The sequence below is a fragment of the Rhagoletis pomonella genome, unplaced genomic scaffold (assembly GCF_013731165.1).
Source record: "Rhagoletis pomonella isolate Grant_MI unplaced genomic scaffold, Rhpom_1.0 Rhpom_scaffold_00001, whole genome shotgun sequence".
Taxonomy (NCBI): Eukaryota; Metazoa; Arthropoda; class Insecta; order Diptera; family Tephritidae; genus Rhagoletis; species Rhagoletis pomonella.
The window spans coordinates 46,395,611-46,412,451 of record NW_023458555.1 but is presented as its reverse complement, the minus strand read 5'-3'; the positions used below and the strand labels follow the sequence as shown (position 1 = coordinate 46,412,451).

Here is a 16,841-nt window from a genome sequence, read left to right as displayed (position 1 = left end):
TTTGCTGGAGAATGGCCTAGTTCTCGAATCGAATACTAACCTATTCCACATTCGTTATCGAAGGTGAGACTTGAAAAGAATTTTAGTTTTCCAATCATTTTCGAATTGTTAACCAAGCCCAATGTTTATTGGGAGGAATTGTCTTCCCAGAGAGCGCATGTTCCGATGTGCCTTATTTAAAAAATTGCATTGTTGCCCACATTAAAACGTTTACCGCTAGGGAAAATGGATATTTCCATACCCCATATACCATATATGTACACGTATTTTTTTAAACAACCCATCTTGCAGAGAACTTATTTAATTTGCAAAAGCCGGCAAAAAACATTTGCTTTTAAATAAATTCAAAATTTGTATGGCTCACCTCATTTCAAACGTTTTTTCTTTTGTTTATAAAATTTATAAAAATTAAATTGAGCGAAAACTAAAAGCAAAGCCAACTAAAAGTAAAAGAATCAAAACTGTCTGGGAAGACATGATAAAAACATTACAAGGTAAATTCATTCTCTCATTTCGTCGGCCATAATTTTTTTCTGACGTTTGCCAACATTTTAAAATCATATAAAAAAAATTAATTGTTCACAAATGTTGTTGTTTGAGATTGAAAATGAGAATGTGTGTGTGAGTTTGAGTTTTGATTTTAAAATTATATTGTTGGCAAACGTCAGACTGCCTCTCAATGGTTTTACCTTGTTATGTTTTTATCATGCCTGTAATAATTGTTCCATGCATGTATGGTATAAAAAAGAAGGTAGTTTCACTCATGATAAAAACGTAGTAAGGTAAAACCGTTCTCTCAATTCGTCGGCCATGATTTTTATTTTTTTTAAGTTTGTCAAAATTTGAAAATCATATTAAATTGAGAGTAAAAAAAAGGAATTGTTCAAAATTTTAAAATTAAGGCGCTGGACCAATGCAGGCTTGCTTTGTACGCCGTGCTTACTTTAATTTGCTTTGATATACTTCAAAGACTCGTTTGACCAAATGGCGGCTTGGAACGCTGTCAAAGCAATCAGCTGTGTAGTTAAAATGTCAAGGTCTGTTCCGTTACAGTAAGAATAATTTTCCCACAAAATGCCAGAAAATTAAAAAAAAGAAATACAGAGTAATCTTTTCAGATTTATTTTTAAATTAATGCGAATAAATTTTTGCTTTTCAAAGGAATTATAATAATTATACATACATATATAAATATATGTACATTTATCAAAACCAACAAACTAAAAAAAAAATCGATTTTTCAAGAGACGACTGGCCAGTAGTTTGACATCATAAATATAGCTTTGCGTGAAAAGTCGCTGAGTCTACATTTTATGAAACCTCATATTTTGATATAGGAAGCAAGAGAAATTAAGGATTAATGTACTTGTTTTATTTATTCTCGTTTATATTCGATGAAAGACAAATTTTCTAAGTACAAAGATCGAATCATTCTCATTCGTACACGGTCAAAAATTTGGATTTAATTTTTAAACCGCGCTGGAACTACTGCCTTTTATAGTATACTTTTTAAACCAATCAATAGTTTTAAGCAATTTTTAATATATTCTGATTTAAATTTTAGTTCAGGCAGCCGAGAAAATGATGTTTTGCTATGGATGGTTTAAAATTAAAACCATAAAGTTCCTGGTTTATAAATCAAACCAAAATGTTTTAATTCTAGTTTCTAGGTTTCATATATAGAAAATTTGGTTTAAAATCCAAACCGAAATAGAAAATGTTTGCTGCATCACCATTGGTTGATTGGTTGCAAAAACACGTACAAAAATAATAATTTGGTTAGCACAAACATGTGCTGCAAAATTGCTTGCATTTTTCCTTTATGCTTCGCATTCATATTCTTTGTTTACTCTTCAAAGAAAATAACATGGCGCCGAAATTACAAACGTCAGCCAGAAAATTACTTTTTTCTTTTGCTTCATCTTGTCAGATCTTGTGTAGTTGGATCATGTTAGCAGAAAAACTCGGATGCAAGTAAGTAGTAGCTAATTTGGTTAGCATACTCGTCACACCCGTCAAAAGGACTAAAGTTCAGATAACTCGTTCGGAAAATTGTCGCTAACTGGTTACAGAATTTCCCCCCAGGTCCTGTACTTCCCCGAGCTCCGGACCAACGTCAAACCATTTAAGTCGCCGGGGACCGATGGCATCATATCTGCGCGGCTGCAAAGGGCTATTTACGCGAACTGCGTGAGGACCGTATACAGCCCCAAGGCTTGGAGGGTAGTCAATGTGGTGTTCATCCCGAAGGCCGGAAAAGGCTGTCATGTTTCCCCTAGGGATTTTAGACCTATCAGTCTCTTCGTCTTTGCTAAAAACGCTTTTGATTAAAACGCTAGCGAGACTAATAGACCTGTACATAAGAAACGCGATTCCTCGTGGCTGTGTTTCAAGAGCTCAATATGCTTATTGAAAGAAAAGATCGGTGAATACCGCACTGCAAACATTGGTAAAGTGGTCAGAGGAAGCCTTCACGCATGAAGATATCGTCGCCTGGGTAAAAGATTGTCGTAAGCGTAATTTTGACGATTTTTAGTTCTAGATGCAGTTATATATTTTGAAATAAGGTCTTTCGATTGGTGTTATCAGTTTTTAGATATCTCCTTTAGTTTCCGAGATATTGACTACACATTTTTCTATAATTTAGTAAAAATTTAGTTAGTGATGCAGCCATGTCAAACTAATCAATATCTTAAAAATGACGTACTCCATTTTTGGATATCTCCTTTAGTTTCCGAGATATTGAGTAAAAAGTGTCGTTAATTTAATAGAAATTTTGATCACATTTTGTCGTATTTCATACAAAGTAGCTGCCAAATTGTGGACAAATGACGGCTACGGCAAAATTTTACTAAACAAAGTCCTTCATAAACTCAAAGCTAATTAACATTAAACATTAAAAATTAAATAATTTAAGAATTTTTTTTATTGAATTTTAGATCATACAAACAATGCATACAAAAGTAACATAGTTTTAAGAATTTTTTCTAATGCTGAAACGTCGAAATTGCCTCATTAGCTTATTGCATGATTCGGCACCTTCTTCGGAGAGCTCACAAATTAGCAAGATTGCGAAATCAATCACCTCGGAACCATGGATTAAAACCTTATGAACAGATGGTGGTAAATTATACCACGGATATGCCCCAACTAGGTTTTTCGCAACTTCAAATGCATACATTTTCAATTTTTTAGTATCTATTTTATAACCCGACGAGAGGCACTACAGGTAACACTTGTCAATAAGAGCCTTATCTATTCCAGTAATTTCTGCTAAAATAGCAGAGTTTCGGAAAAATTTTCGAGCGGTATTGCCGTCGTTGGATGTGCCGTTGCCACCGCTTCGGGGCTTGTCCACAACCAAACCTAAACGACCCCTGAACTGGTAGCTTGTGTCGGAAAAGGCAATTTTTTTTTATACTTTCTGCCGCTTATTTAAAATTATATTTAAACTACTATTAAGACACTTTAAAGAAAAAAATCAAATACTTGGAATATTCTACATACCTTCAACTTTCAGCTCCATGTCAAAAAAGTTCTGACAAGTAAATATTTTTGATCAAAATCTTCTCCGCGATTCACTTAAAATAATGCGTTGTTTTAAAAATAATAAGCACTTATGGAAAGTCTTCACTTTCGACGGTTGAAACGGAGCTTTAGCGTTAAAAAATTATTTTTTTTTCTATTCCCAGTTAGAGTGGCTGTTTGTTAGTAATTAGACAAGATATGGTGTCAAAATGACACATCACTATTTTTTTTTCGAATGACCTACTACGGTACCACTGTGCAGTGGCGACTTTCCAGTTTTGTGGTATGTTACCGGTATCAAATATAGTTTTATAGATACACAGCAATCGAGATTTTCCAAAATGGGACATTTCTTTTAACATCTTGTAAGAAATGCGGTCGAAGCCAGGAGTTTTTCCTTTCGCTATTGCGAAGCACATCGACAATTCTGCCGCAGTGATTACTTTTTCAATAAGCTTTGCTTTCGGGTGTATTTCGCCAAGAGGTGTTAGATGGTTTAAGGCATAAAATTTTTCACTTCTAAACTGATTAGGGAAATTAGTATCATCAGAGTGGTTAGACCGCACTGAGGCGAAATGATTTGACATTACTGATGGGTCCGAAGAGATGTAGTTATTGGTGTTTATAGCAATGACCGATTTGTATGGATTTCTATTGCAAAGTCTGTTGATTCTATTCCATATATCGGAAACAGAAGAGTTGGGGGAGACAGATTCCGTAAACTTCTGGAAGCTAAGCCTTTTTTGGGCTTTCATTTCTTTACGGAAGATAGCATTGCGCTTTTTGAAATTAATAAGATTTGTTGGCGTTGGATTAATTTTGAAATTATACCAAGCTTGCATTTTTTCTCTTCGGAGATTTGAAAGCATTTTATTCCACCAGGGAACATGGGTTTTTGAACGGTGGGATGCCTGTGGAATGCAACGGTTTGCTGCTGCTCGGATCGCTTTGGCAACATTAGCTGCTTCTTGATTTGGGGAGTTTGATAGGGAACGAGCTTCCATTTCGAGGTCGACTTGCTTTGCATAGTTAATCCAGTCGGCATGACCTAAGAGGAACTTAGGTGGGGCCTTTGTACGGTGGGAAATGTTGGAGTTCAATGAGAATTTTTAAATAATCGGAAAGTGGTCGCTATTGCGAAGATCTTTAAATATTTGCCATTTTATAAGTGGGAATAAAGGTGGTGAGCAAAAGTAGATATCAACGTGGGTAAAAGAAGAGTGAGTTGAGAAGTGAGTCGGGCTACCATCGTTCAGAACGCATAGATCAGACAGCATTTTTGATAGCGAGTCCCCTGTGATTGGTGGAGTTGGAGCCCCATATGTTACTCCACCCGTTAAAGTCGCCTAGTACCATTAATGGGGTGTTAACTGAATCAAAAATATCGGTTAGATCGATGCTGCAAAATCTTTGGGAAGGTGGGATATAAATAGACGCTAGTGTAAATTTAATGCTAAGTTCGACCTCAATCAGAACTACTTGTAGAGGCGAGTTTATGTCAACTTGTTTATGAGGGATGTGGTTTTAATTAATAAACCAACACCTTGTTTTGCTGTTGTGTTTGCTGCGGCGTTTGTAAAATATTTGGAATAATTATTTGGTAGAGATGGGGTGTGGCTGTAACAACAATGGGTTTCTTGAAGTGCAATAATGCTCGCGTTGTGTTGCTTTATAAGCATCTGCAGTTCTGTGAAATTGTTAAAGAAACCTTTCTTATTCCACTGTAGAATATTTAAGTTCATGGCGTAAAGACTGGAAAAGTTCTCTACTTTTTGTAAACTTAAGTTTACAGAAGCGAGAAATAAATAGTCTTTTGAAATAAAGTTGTTTTATATGTCAGGTATATTACTTTTGAAAATTTCGGTATTATCCTGTTCTTTAATGAAATATTCATTATTTTTTATGAGATTTTGTGTAAAAAGGGATATGGGGACATCGAAGTTAGATCTACTGCATGGGTTTGCTGAGTGCTCGGCATCGGAGTTTGTTGATGCGGAATATTGCTGGTAGAAGTTGTAGCAAAAGGTGTTTCATTTGGATAAAGGTTATAGGGGTCGGTTTAGTGGCCAAATTATTTGTTGACGGAGTACTGGAATTATTTGAATTGTTGTAAGTAAAGGTTTGTCTATCAGGAAGTTTGTTGTTTAGTTTGCCATTATTGTCATTTTTTTGGGTTGGTGATGCAGAAATATCTTCTGGGACTATGATTTCAGTAGAGTTTTTACTATTTGCGCTTGTGGAAGCAACATTTTTCGTGGATGTGGTATTCTTTGTAATGCTGGCGTAAGAGCCAATACGTGGAAGGAGCGGTACGTTTTTTTTTTTTTGTACTTGCGACGTGCTTCCCTCATGCTACATTTTTCTATGGTTTTAATTTTAAGGATTTCCCTGGCTTGGATAAATTTTGGGCAGCTTTTATCTGCAGAAGGGTGTTCTTCTGAGCAGTTAGCACACTGGGTTCGGATGCACTTCTCAGGGTTGTATGGTGGGAGGTTGCAGTTGTAGCACGAGGGGTTGCTAGCGCATCGTCTTTGTGTATGCCCCAACCTCTGGCAGTTCTTACAGCGCATTGGAGTCGGGATATAAGGTTACACCTTAACTTTGTACCATGCTACATCAACGGAATCAGGATGGCGATAAAGGTCAAAAGTTAGGACCATTTGCCCAGTGTGGAAAGATTTACCATCGACTTGACGAGTGAATTTATAAACACCAGTTGCATGTTGATCCTTCATTTCACTAATTATTTCCTCTTCCGCCACGTGTTTTAAGCAGGGTGAGTATATAATACCTTTTACCGAATTTAAGCTTTCGTGTAGTTTCACGCTAATAGGGCACAGATTGGAAAAAGATTTAGCTTTTAGGAACTTTTCGGCAATTCGTTCGTTGCGGGTTAATACAAGTACATTACCGTCGCGGAGTTGGGAAATTGAATCTATTTCCGTTGCGATAGCTTCTATACATTTTTTAATAGCGAATGCGCCTAATTGAGATAGAGATTTGTTATTGTCTGTGGATGATATTAAAGTATAAATTTCGGGTTGTGTTGTGAAACACATCTTTGTGTGGGTTGCGGAAAAGCGTCTTGCTTCGAGTTAGGTCTCTTTTTCCTTTTGGGAGGGCTATCCAGAAAATCTACCAAAGCAGAAAAACGATTCGGAGACCTATCCGGAGGCCCCGGCGCCATGATTACAATGTTAACTTCTATGTGCGGCCAAACACGTGTATTCAATGCACAATAATAAGAATGAAATGCAAAGAAGATAGCAAAAGAAGTTATACGATTTGCGGGAGTTTAACACACTGGTAAATGCTACTCACAAACTATTCCCTGAAAACGACGTCTGAACGCTTTGAATGATAGCCGGCGACTGTATCCTGGTTTTTAAATTCAGTGGGAGCAGCGATGAGCACGGATGAGGTCTATAACCACTACAAAATTAACAGCCTGTCGTGTAGAAGACAGGCTTGTGACCTGCTTTTCTTTTATAAACTTGTTAACGGCATCGTTATCTCACCTGAAATTTTAGCTCAATATTCTCTCATTTGTCCACGAGCAGGCCTCCGACATAATCGACTAATTGAAATTAAAAAGACTACAAAGAACTACATGTGGAATGGACCCAGAAGCAGAATCGCTAGATTATTTAACGAACACAGCTCTACATTGAACTTATTCGCTGGATGTTACCAGTTCACGAAAAATGTAAAGGATCAACTCTACACGTCGATAACCCCACTTTAAAAATAGTAGATATAACGGATCCTACATGAAATCATATTTTAAAAGTCCGAAACATATTGTTCTTATCTATTTTATACTTTTATACTTATCATGTGCGATTGTTTTTAAGCGTAAAGCTGTTTGGCGTTAAGCGTTAAGCATAAATAAATAATTAAATAATCATTGTCAAAGTGGCTCTCAACAGCCCGAAACTGACAAAAGAAACCAGAATCATTTAGTTTTGGACATCAGCTAAACGAAATATTCCACATATCGTCGTTTAAAGTAAGAAACCGCGTATCGTCATTCTGCAAAACCGTGTAATTGACATTTACTACCAAAATTGGATTTGCTCACACAAGCTCTTGGCTCAATCCTTATCCATTCGCCCTGAAATATACTAGCAAGAAACCATTTTGAAATATGAGTATTTTTACTCTCTAGAAAATAATTTAGAAACCTCACATACGCGGTTTTGCATTTTGTTGATACGCGGTTTTGTAATTTAAGGACGATATGTATTTCATTAAAATTTTGCTAATTAATTTCTAAAAAGTTACATTCTGTACCATTGCTTAAAAAATTATTACTACTTCACTTACTTGTTCGGCACACAACCACAACTGGCCATCCTTCAGCAGGAATTTGAGAAAATCCAATCGCTCTTGTATTTGCATATTGTGTGGATAACGTCCATCGATGCATAATGCATTCGGTTCGACGTTCGGCATCTCAGCAATCATCGTACGAATTTTATCCATGTATGTGGTTAAGCTATTCGTTACAAGTATAACCAAAGTGTAGTCATTTTGCAATCTTTCTATCACTTGTTGACGATTAAGTGTTTGTTGCGTGCGCGGCGCATGACTGGGCGACGAATCATAAAGACAACAGATTTCACGTATCAACCGCAAGGCTGGCAGCACCCAATTGTCGCCAGTTTTCAACTCCTGTACGCATTTATCCAACCACACAATCTTTTGTGCATCACGCTCCTGCGAGCAACTGTAGTCCAAGATCTTTACATGGGCCGCTAAGGCTTGATCTAATACTTCTGGCGGTATTTCTTGGCTGTGTGCGAGCGTCCAGAAAAGTTTCAAAACTTTTTGTGCCATTACACCGTTTTTATCGTCCTCAGCGAGCCGTCGTATCAGTTCTAGCAGGCGTTCGCGCTGCCGCTTATTGGCGGTTGTCATGCTGGCCTACAATCAAATATATATATATTTTTTACATGCGATTAAATCTTAAGTAAATTGTATTTTCTACCTGAAACGATTCGAAGAGGTGATCCAGCTGTTCGGGGGTAAAATCCCAAGCCAATTTTGCCAAAAGATCATGGACATTCTTCACAATCGCCTCATGCTTGCCAGCCTGTGCACGCCATACGGCATCCAAATCCTCCAGAGTCAAGGCATGTTCTTTGATCAAAAAGCGTATGATCTTTTCAAGCTTTTCCACATATTGGGGCTGATGCAATGAGTCTTTGAGAACGATTCCCAACACATCAGAGTCTTTGATCCAATTCTATAAAAAGGAATTAACAAAAATCATTAAAACTTTCAGCGTTTTTGTACTGTGGCGGTTAAATATATAAAATTTAGAATTGTTTATTGTATTTCCGTATTGTATTTCCGCTACTTATCACTTACCGCCATGCGTTCTGCCGTCAACCAGTCCATTTCATCATCCGGCAAGCAATGTTGCAATTGCTGCGTACGATGCGAATAATACGACACAGAGCTAAGCACCTTATTGATTTCATTGAGTGCATTCATTTTTCCGTTGAAGCTTGAAACTTGCAGCAAACGCAATATCATTTTTAGTCGAAACATTTCCAGATCGCGAATCAAATCCTCTTGCCCGGGCAAACGACTCGCCAATAAACGTGCCGACTTTACAATGCCGTTAATGTAGTCGTTGCGTCCCTCCGGTTTCGCTTCACGCTTCAATTCATCATCGGAGAAACTATCCAACAAATCCAATACAACATTCCAAATCGGCATGAAGTACTTAGCGATGGTAGCAGGTGTCAACAGCTCATAACATTGGCCGAATGGTCGCAGTAGACTGAAGATCAGCGCTAGTGTTAATTTGTTATCCTGATTATCATCGGACACTTGAGATGACTTGCTTGTCTTGCTTCTCAAATCTAAGCCAGAACCCGACGACTCGACGCCGCTATTCTCTTGGTTCTTTTTTAGCAGTTGCAAACCGCAATTAAACCGCTCCAATAGATTGTCAAAACCACTCAACTGACCGAAACGATTGATCAAATCAACTAGCCAGCCTCGAGGATTTTTAGGCTCTGGCGGGGGTTTAGCAAACATCTTGTTGCCGTCCAAGACACCCCAGAGCGATTCCGGAGGTGCAAAACAAGCCGGTTGACGGGCAGCATTAAATGTGTTGAACTTATTTTCCGGATCAAATACCATGGCAAGCAAATCCAACAGATAAGGATTATCGCGCGACATATGTATGGCAATTAAATGCAATAATTTGCCGCAAGACAATAAAATGCAATGATGGATATTATATTTCCACGAATTTACTGCCTCGTCGGTGAGGATCTTCGAAAACGACGTGGTTAGAGCGTTGCGATAAAATTCTACGCATGGTTCACAATCATGATCGACACCTTAAAAGAGGAGAGTTAACAGTTTTTAGATTTATTTTACAATAAATATTTTACATTACATCCCGATATAGAATGCTTACCTGCTGCAGTTAGTGCAATAGCTGCATTTAGCAACACTTCCAACTCCTGTTCAGGCAACACTGGTACCACCCAGCGTGGATTCGAGATCTTCTGCGTTAGAGAACGCAATTTCAACGTTGGGAACGATGATATTAACTTTTCTGGTGTTCTTTAAAATAAACATTTACAAAGAAAAGATAATTAGCAAAATTTTATGAAGAGTAAAGGAAACAACGAATTTGTGTTGGAAAGGAAAACCAACTGAAAGCTAATCGCATAATGCAATGACTCATAAAGCTGATACTGCGAATAGTGTTCTCATATTTTTTTTCTTTTTGTTATCGCGAATATGTGATTCTAATTCTTTTTTCTCAAGCTCATAAGGCGAAAGAGCAAAAGAAACACACACTCGAAAATAAGTAAAGAACATGAATAGGTAAACAAGCATGAAAAATAAAATTTGATATTTTGGTTTATTTTAAACAAGGAAAACTTATTGATAAGTACACATCTCCAAAGATAATTCTACTCTTTGCTGCTCTAAGTGCCGTTTTCTCAAATTGGTTTTAAAATGTATCTGCACTTCAAACACATTTTTTCAGAACAAAATTTTTGTTTGAAGGGTAGATACATTTTAAAAGCCTCTTGAGAAAACGGCGATAATGCTCAGTTGCAAAAATCAATTTTAAATTTATCGGCTTGTTAAATAGAAAATGACACAATGGTTCCGTTTCTTTATACATTCCAGATAATTCCATTTCACAGCCACAATAAACAGAATTCGTTTGAAATATACGTTAACATATCATCGGGAACGTTCAGAATAAATAAAGAAATGCAGCCAAAATTGTTTGGAAAATTTGTCACTTTAAATTTTAACAGTCTGATAATTAGAGAAACTGGGGATAAGTTACTTAAATTGCAGTTCGATGTGCCAAGTACAAATCCCTTTGAAAAATCTGTCAATCTCAAGAATTTCTAAAAAAGTTATTGCAGGAGAAGTTAAACCTTACTCGTAAAGCGACTTTCGAAAGCTGATTTTATTTCCGAAAATCGAACTTTCCAATACTAGATACTTCCTGTCTGTTTACACGGTACATGCAGAAAATGACACTTTCAACTTCTGAAGTTGCGAGTAATAATTATGCTTATAACAAATTTGCTGCTCTGAAAAAAAATTTTAAATGCGCACAAAATGTCTCAGGAGAATAAATAAATAACAATTATTTTTTTTTTTATATAAGCTGCAAAATTTCTATATTTCTATTCAAATTTTCCAGAATTCGGGTCACACGGCAACACACGATTAGTTTGACGCACTTTCGGCATAAATCTATGGTCATCAGGAATAACCGCCTAAGTCGAAAAACCTGAATTCGAGAAAAAACGTTTTAAACATTTGGATCGTAATGTTAGCCTTATGGGGAAACCAAAATATTTTCGCCTATAACTTTTTAAGTAGCCTAGCTGGCGAGGTGGGGGCATAAAATAGTGGTTAAAAATACGATAGCATACATAACTCCATTATTTCTTAAGTCGACTTAGGCGGTTAGTGTTTGTCACCACAGAAATGAAAATTTCCAGTGCAGCAGGGGCAAGTTGAAGTTATTTCTCGAAAGCGATTTGCATAATCTCGGTTACCCGAAAGTGATTTCTGCAAATTCGAAAAAGGAGTTTCTCGCTGTTTACACGGGAAAGTAGGCTTTCAATTTAGCATTTTAACAGCAAAATGCTTAGAAATAGCGCTTGCATTGCCACGCCTAATCGCTCTTTTAGCGTAACTATAGTTTGATAAATAGTTTAAGATGTCAATTACACTAAACGTTATGCTAGTACCTACTTTATCGTGTAAGGGCATTGTACTAAATCAAAAAATGGGCTGCCCCGATTTTCCGCGATCGTAACAATGTTACGAACTTGAGGTTCTGAATGCCCGAACCATACGCATACTACAAATGTATGTCGCCACAGAGGTTAAGTATCTGGGGCTTACCGTGGACTCCAAGCTTCTGTGGAAGGCCCATGTTGATGCGGTCACCTCTAGGGCCACGAGAGCGATGATGGTGTGCAAACGTCGGGCGGGTAAATCCTGAGGGTGCACTCTGAGGATCCTCAGATGGATGTACACCATGATAGTGAGGCCTATAGTGACTTATAGTGCGGTGGCTTGGTATTCCAGGACTACAATGGTAACGGTGAGGCAAACCCTCTCGAAGCGTCAACGTCTGGCATGTGTTGACATCACGGGAGCAATGCGCACATGCCCGACGGCAGCGCTGGAAGTAATGCTGGAACTCGAACCACTGCATCTCTCAGTTGAACAGGTTGCAAAGCGAACCCTCCTTAACTTTGCGAGGGAGGGATTCGGCAAAGGCAAGGTGTTATCATCTAGGAACAGGGACAGGCTAGGTACCCAGCTCCCCTTGGCTTTGTTTCCCAGGGACGATATCAACAGACAGGTTGTCTTTAAAAGGAATTTCAGGACCTACACTTATAGCAAGGCGACCTGGTGTACCTCTATTATGGAAAGGCACATACAGGCGAGCACAATACAGTGGTACACTGGTGGCTCCAAAACACCTGCGGGGATTTGAGCAGGCGTGTACGGCCCCAGGCTGAAGCTTTCGGTGACCCTGGGAACCTTCCCAAGCATCTTTCAAGCGGAGGTCTATGCCATCAGTATGTACGCAGAGATTAACATTAGCAGGAACTATAGGAATGAAAGGATACTTATACTAAGTGATAGTCAGGCGGCACTTATGGCTCTCTCATCATTCCAGATCAAGTCCTCCTCGGTTTTGGAGTGTGTCGAGAGGCTTAATGCTCTGGCGGAGACTAATGATATCCAACTAATGTGGGTACCTGGGCACATGGGGGTTACAGAAAATGAGGAGGCTGATCATCTGGCCAGATTAGCCGCTTCCTCGACCCCGATAGGACCTGAGCCCTTTCTGGCAGTGGGACCCAGTGGCGTGGCACTATGGGTCAACGTCAGGCTAAAAGCATATTAGGAGGTTACAATCTGATAAGATACAGGCTACTCATGAATCTTCCAAAGGATAAAATGAGTTATTACAGGATTTTTGACTAGTCACTGTAGGCTCAGAGGGCACTTGTACAAACTAGGTATCTGGTCCAGCGACCGGTGTCGCTTCTGCGATGCGGCCAGGGAAACTCCCCTACACCTTCTTATAGAGTGTGAGGCCGTTGCACGCAGGAGGTATAGGAGCATAGGGCACGTCTGGCCAAGAGAGGAGCACATACACTCACTGTCCCCGGGGACTATTATGAAGTTTATAGACACTCCGGGGCTGTTTGAGGTGTTGTGATGAGCTAGGGGCACAATAAACCTAACGGTCGCAGTGCCGTTACCCAACCAACTAACTAACTAACTAATGTACAAATATTATATGTATGACAAAAGCATAAATAATCACGAAACACGCATGAGCTGACCAGAACGTGACGAAGTTTCTGGGTTCATTCGATAACTACCTATGCATGTGTAAGAAAGCATATACATACATATATATATCTATATACTATGTATGCACTAATGTCAAAATATAAAGATGTGATAATGCAGAACACAAGAGTCATAAGAGGGTAATGCATTTAACATATCGTCGTTTAAAGTACAATACCGCGTATCGTCATTCTGCAAAACCGCGTTTCTGGACATTTGCTGCCAAAAATTGTGTTTGCTCACACAAGCCCTTGGCTCAATCCTTATCCATTCGTCCTGAAATATACTAGCCAGAAATGCGATTGCTTTATAAAAAAGATAACCATTGAGAAATATGAGTGTTTTCACTCTGTAGAAAATAATTTATGCAACCTCTCATATGCGGTTTTGTACTTTAAACGCCGATATGCACATACTTATCGTCGCCTGGGCAAAATATTGTCGTTGTCGTAAAATATTGTTGTTTTGGGAAATCGATGTTTTAGATTCAGTCGCAATTTCTCAAAAGCTGTACAATCGTTTTTACCAAAATTTAATGCTTGATGGTACATACTATTTAAAGCATAAAACCACATTTTCTTAAATTTTCAGCAACTCATATAGCTCTTATAGCCACTTTTTTATAAAATCATTTTGTCGTATGTTGCATTTTCACGTTAACCGCTAGCCAGCTGTATTACATACTGCAAATAACACACAGAGTAAGTAAGCACAAGGCTGAAATTGTTGAAATTATTTTTTGCTCGTACGCAAAAAATTGATTCTAATACACCTGAGATATAAATTAATGATGAAGATCAACAAAATATTAAATAATTTGTCAATAAGAGTTGTCGTAGCAAATACGACTATCTATTGTATAGGATTAGTGTGATTTTGTCGTATGTACCATACAATTTGTCACATAAGAAAATATATCAAGCCCTAACCGCCAAAATAACGTAAGCGACATTTTTTTCAAAATTTTATTTTTGATGCAGAAATGCTTCTAGATACTTTAGGAATATTTCTGCATCAAAAAGATAATTTCGAAAAAAAAATGTCGCTTACGTTATTTTGGCGGTTAGGGCTCGATATTAACAAGTAATGAATTTCATCAAACTTTATGAAAATTTTTTCGTACGTGAAATTTTTCGTCGCATACAACAAAATGTTGACCGAGTCGCTTGCGAACTTGTAAATACGACAAAATTTTACTCATTATCTCGGAAACTAAAGGAGATATCCAAAAACTGATAACACCAATCGAAAGATCTTATTTAACAAGAAATTTTTGCAAAAAAAACCGACTTCAACTCTCATATAAAAAAAAAATATATATATATATATCTCATGATGCGCTGATCGGATCTTAACCAGATTAGTATGGGACCACCTCTGAGACACTACCTTTCCGATGCAAAAAGAATTATCGAAATCGGTTGACGTGGTCCAAAGTTATGCGGTAACATACATAAAAAAATAAAAAAAATAAATAAAAAAAATTAAAAATATTCCGACGAACTGATAACCTCCTCCTTTTTTGGAAGTCGGTTAATAAACACAAAAACGAGCATGGCATCGTTTCGAATTCGAGACGAACTCAAGAAAATAAATTTCTCGAATATATTTTTGGGCTCTTTTCGAATTCGAGGCGAGCTCGAGTAAATCTGTTTACTCGAAAGATTTTTATTTTATTTAATAAATATTTCAACCGCATTCGAATTAACATTTAAAGATAGGTATTTAGATAAATTTAGTGGATGAAGTCATCTAAAAAATTCTACCAATATAGCGCAGACCGACTAAAGAAAAAATCGAATTACAAGAAACACGGTGCCGAACAAATCTAATATGTATAACAAAGATTACTGTTTATTTCTTTGTTTTGTTAAAAATTAAATACGGATTCACATATATAATAAATTGATTAATAACTCATAATTTTCGCACATTTTTTATAATACTTGAATCGAAAAAAAATTAAAATCTCAAACCATCAGCGAGCTGAATTCTCGAGGGGAAAAATCAATAGTTCTCGAAACGCCAACGGTTCGAAGAATAAAAATTCTAGAATCTCCAACGATTCGAAAAATAAAAATTATAGAATCTCAAACGATTAGAAAAAATATTACATATTATTATTATTTGTTGAACAAATTTTCAGTGCAACAGTGCAACATGAAAAACAGTTGGTCACGCAGCTCTAGCTTCAAAGGCCATCGGCTGTCCTTGAGTTTATAATGCGGCTATAAGTGGATGATTTTTTGATTAGCCTTAATAGGTCTACTGATTTTATATATTTATATATTGCTAGCATGTTGACTTTGGAGGGTTCTTTCAGTATATTAAGAGGATCCGTGGGTCGTAAGATCTCCTGACGGCGCACAATGGGACTAGAGCGGCCAAAAGTAGTAAAAACGGATTAGCGAATTCTGGAAAAGTAATTACGCAGATACATAGACAAATATCCAGCTAACCCATACCAAAAAGAATTTTTGATAAAAATGCACATTTGCAATCATGACACGAACTTAAAGTAGGAGCAATGCGAAAAAATAATTTTGTAAGAAAAAACGTTTGATTTTGTCGCAAGTAATTTGAATTAATTTTTCCACTTTTGCGCATATATAAAAAGCCAATCTGATTGACGATCAGTTTTTGAACATATCTGTGGTCAAGAACTGCTTTAAATTTTTATAAATATTTTGAAATGTATAAAATAGTTTACTTTCAAATTCTACATAATTTTGTGAGTATAAATTTTTTCGAGTGCTTAATCTAAAAAGGGATATTTAAAAAGGACCTAGGAAGCGAGCTAAATTATACTTAGGACAAGTAAACATTGAATATGCGTGTTATATCTCAAATAGTTCCAGCTGCGAGGAACTGCGAGTTCAGCTTCTATTCTTCCTTTTATAGACCCACCTCCTGTAAAATTTATTGAATTTTTATTGTAGAGCTGAGGGGAAAGACTCTGGTGTGTACATAAAATAAATAATATGCAATATAAAATGGAAATTGAAGAAGATATAGAAATTAATGACTCGCCCATCTATCAATCACATTCAACATTCAGCCAAAAATGGACGCTTCTCTGGACGAGATCCGTTTTCGATGGCAAGAGTCCTGCCGGCCTTAGCTCAGCTTTTGTTGTATAAAATGTAGGTAAAATTGAAAGTTTCATTCTAAATACATATCGTGCACATAATTTAGTATGTAGGTATTGTAAACGTTTTGTTTTGTCATTTTTAAAAAGAAGAAATAGGAACATCTTTAAAAATAAAATAAATGTGCCTGTTCATTTTCTCCAAAATTAAAAAAAAATAGGTACTCGGAGCCAAAAAATTTGTGTAGAAAAGAAATTCTTTATTATCTTCCAAGTTGAAAAATTCTGGCTTAAACGAGCAGGGCACACCGAATTTCATTAAAAAATATTTTTTTTTTTT

The 16,841-nt window shown here is 37.0% G+C and overlaps 1 protein-coding gene across 5 annotated transcripts in view; it reads right to left on the bottom strand.

Moving 5' to 3' along the window:
- LOC118745029 (probable ubiquitin carboxyl-terminal hydrolase FAF) overlaps window positions 1-16,841 on the bottom strand; it is a 60,375-nt gene that overhangs the window by 36,237 nt on the left and 7,297 nt on the right. For all 5 annotated transcript variants that reach the window (XR_004993606.1, XM_036478551.1, XM_036478570.1 and 2 more), the window contains 4 exons: window positions 9,968-10,116; window positions 8,902-9,887; window positions 8,519-8,776; window positions 7,855-8,454 (listed from right to left, as the gene is read on the bottom strand). Coding sequence is in view for 4 of the 5 variants with exons in the window: in XM_036478551.1 (XP_036334444.1) it covers window positions 7,855-8,454; window positions 8,519-8,776; window positions 8,902-9,887; window positions 9,968-10,116 (1,993 nt within the window). In the remaining variant the exon portion in view is untranslated. The remainder of the gene's footprint in view (window positions 1-7,854; window positions 8,455-8,518; window positions 8,777-8,901; window positions 9,888-9,967; window positions 10,117-16,841) is intronic.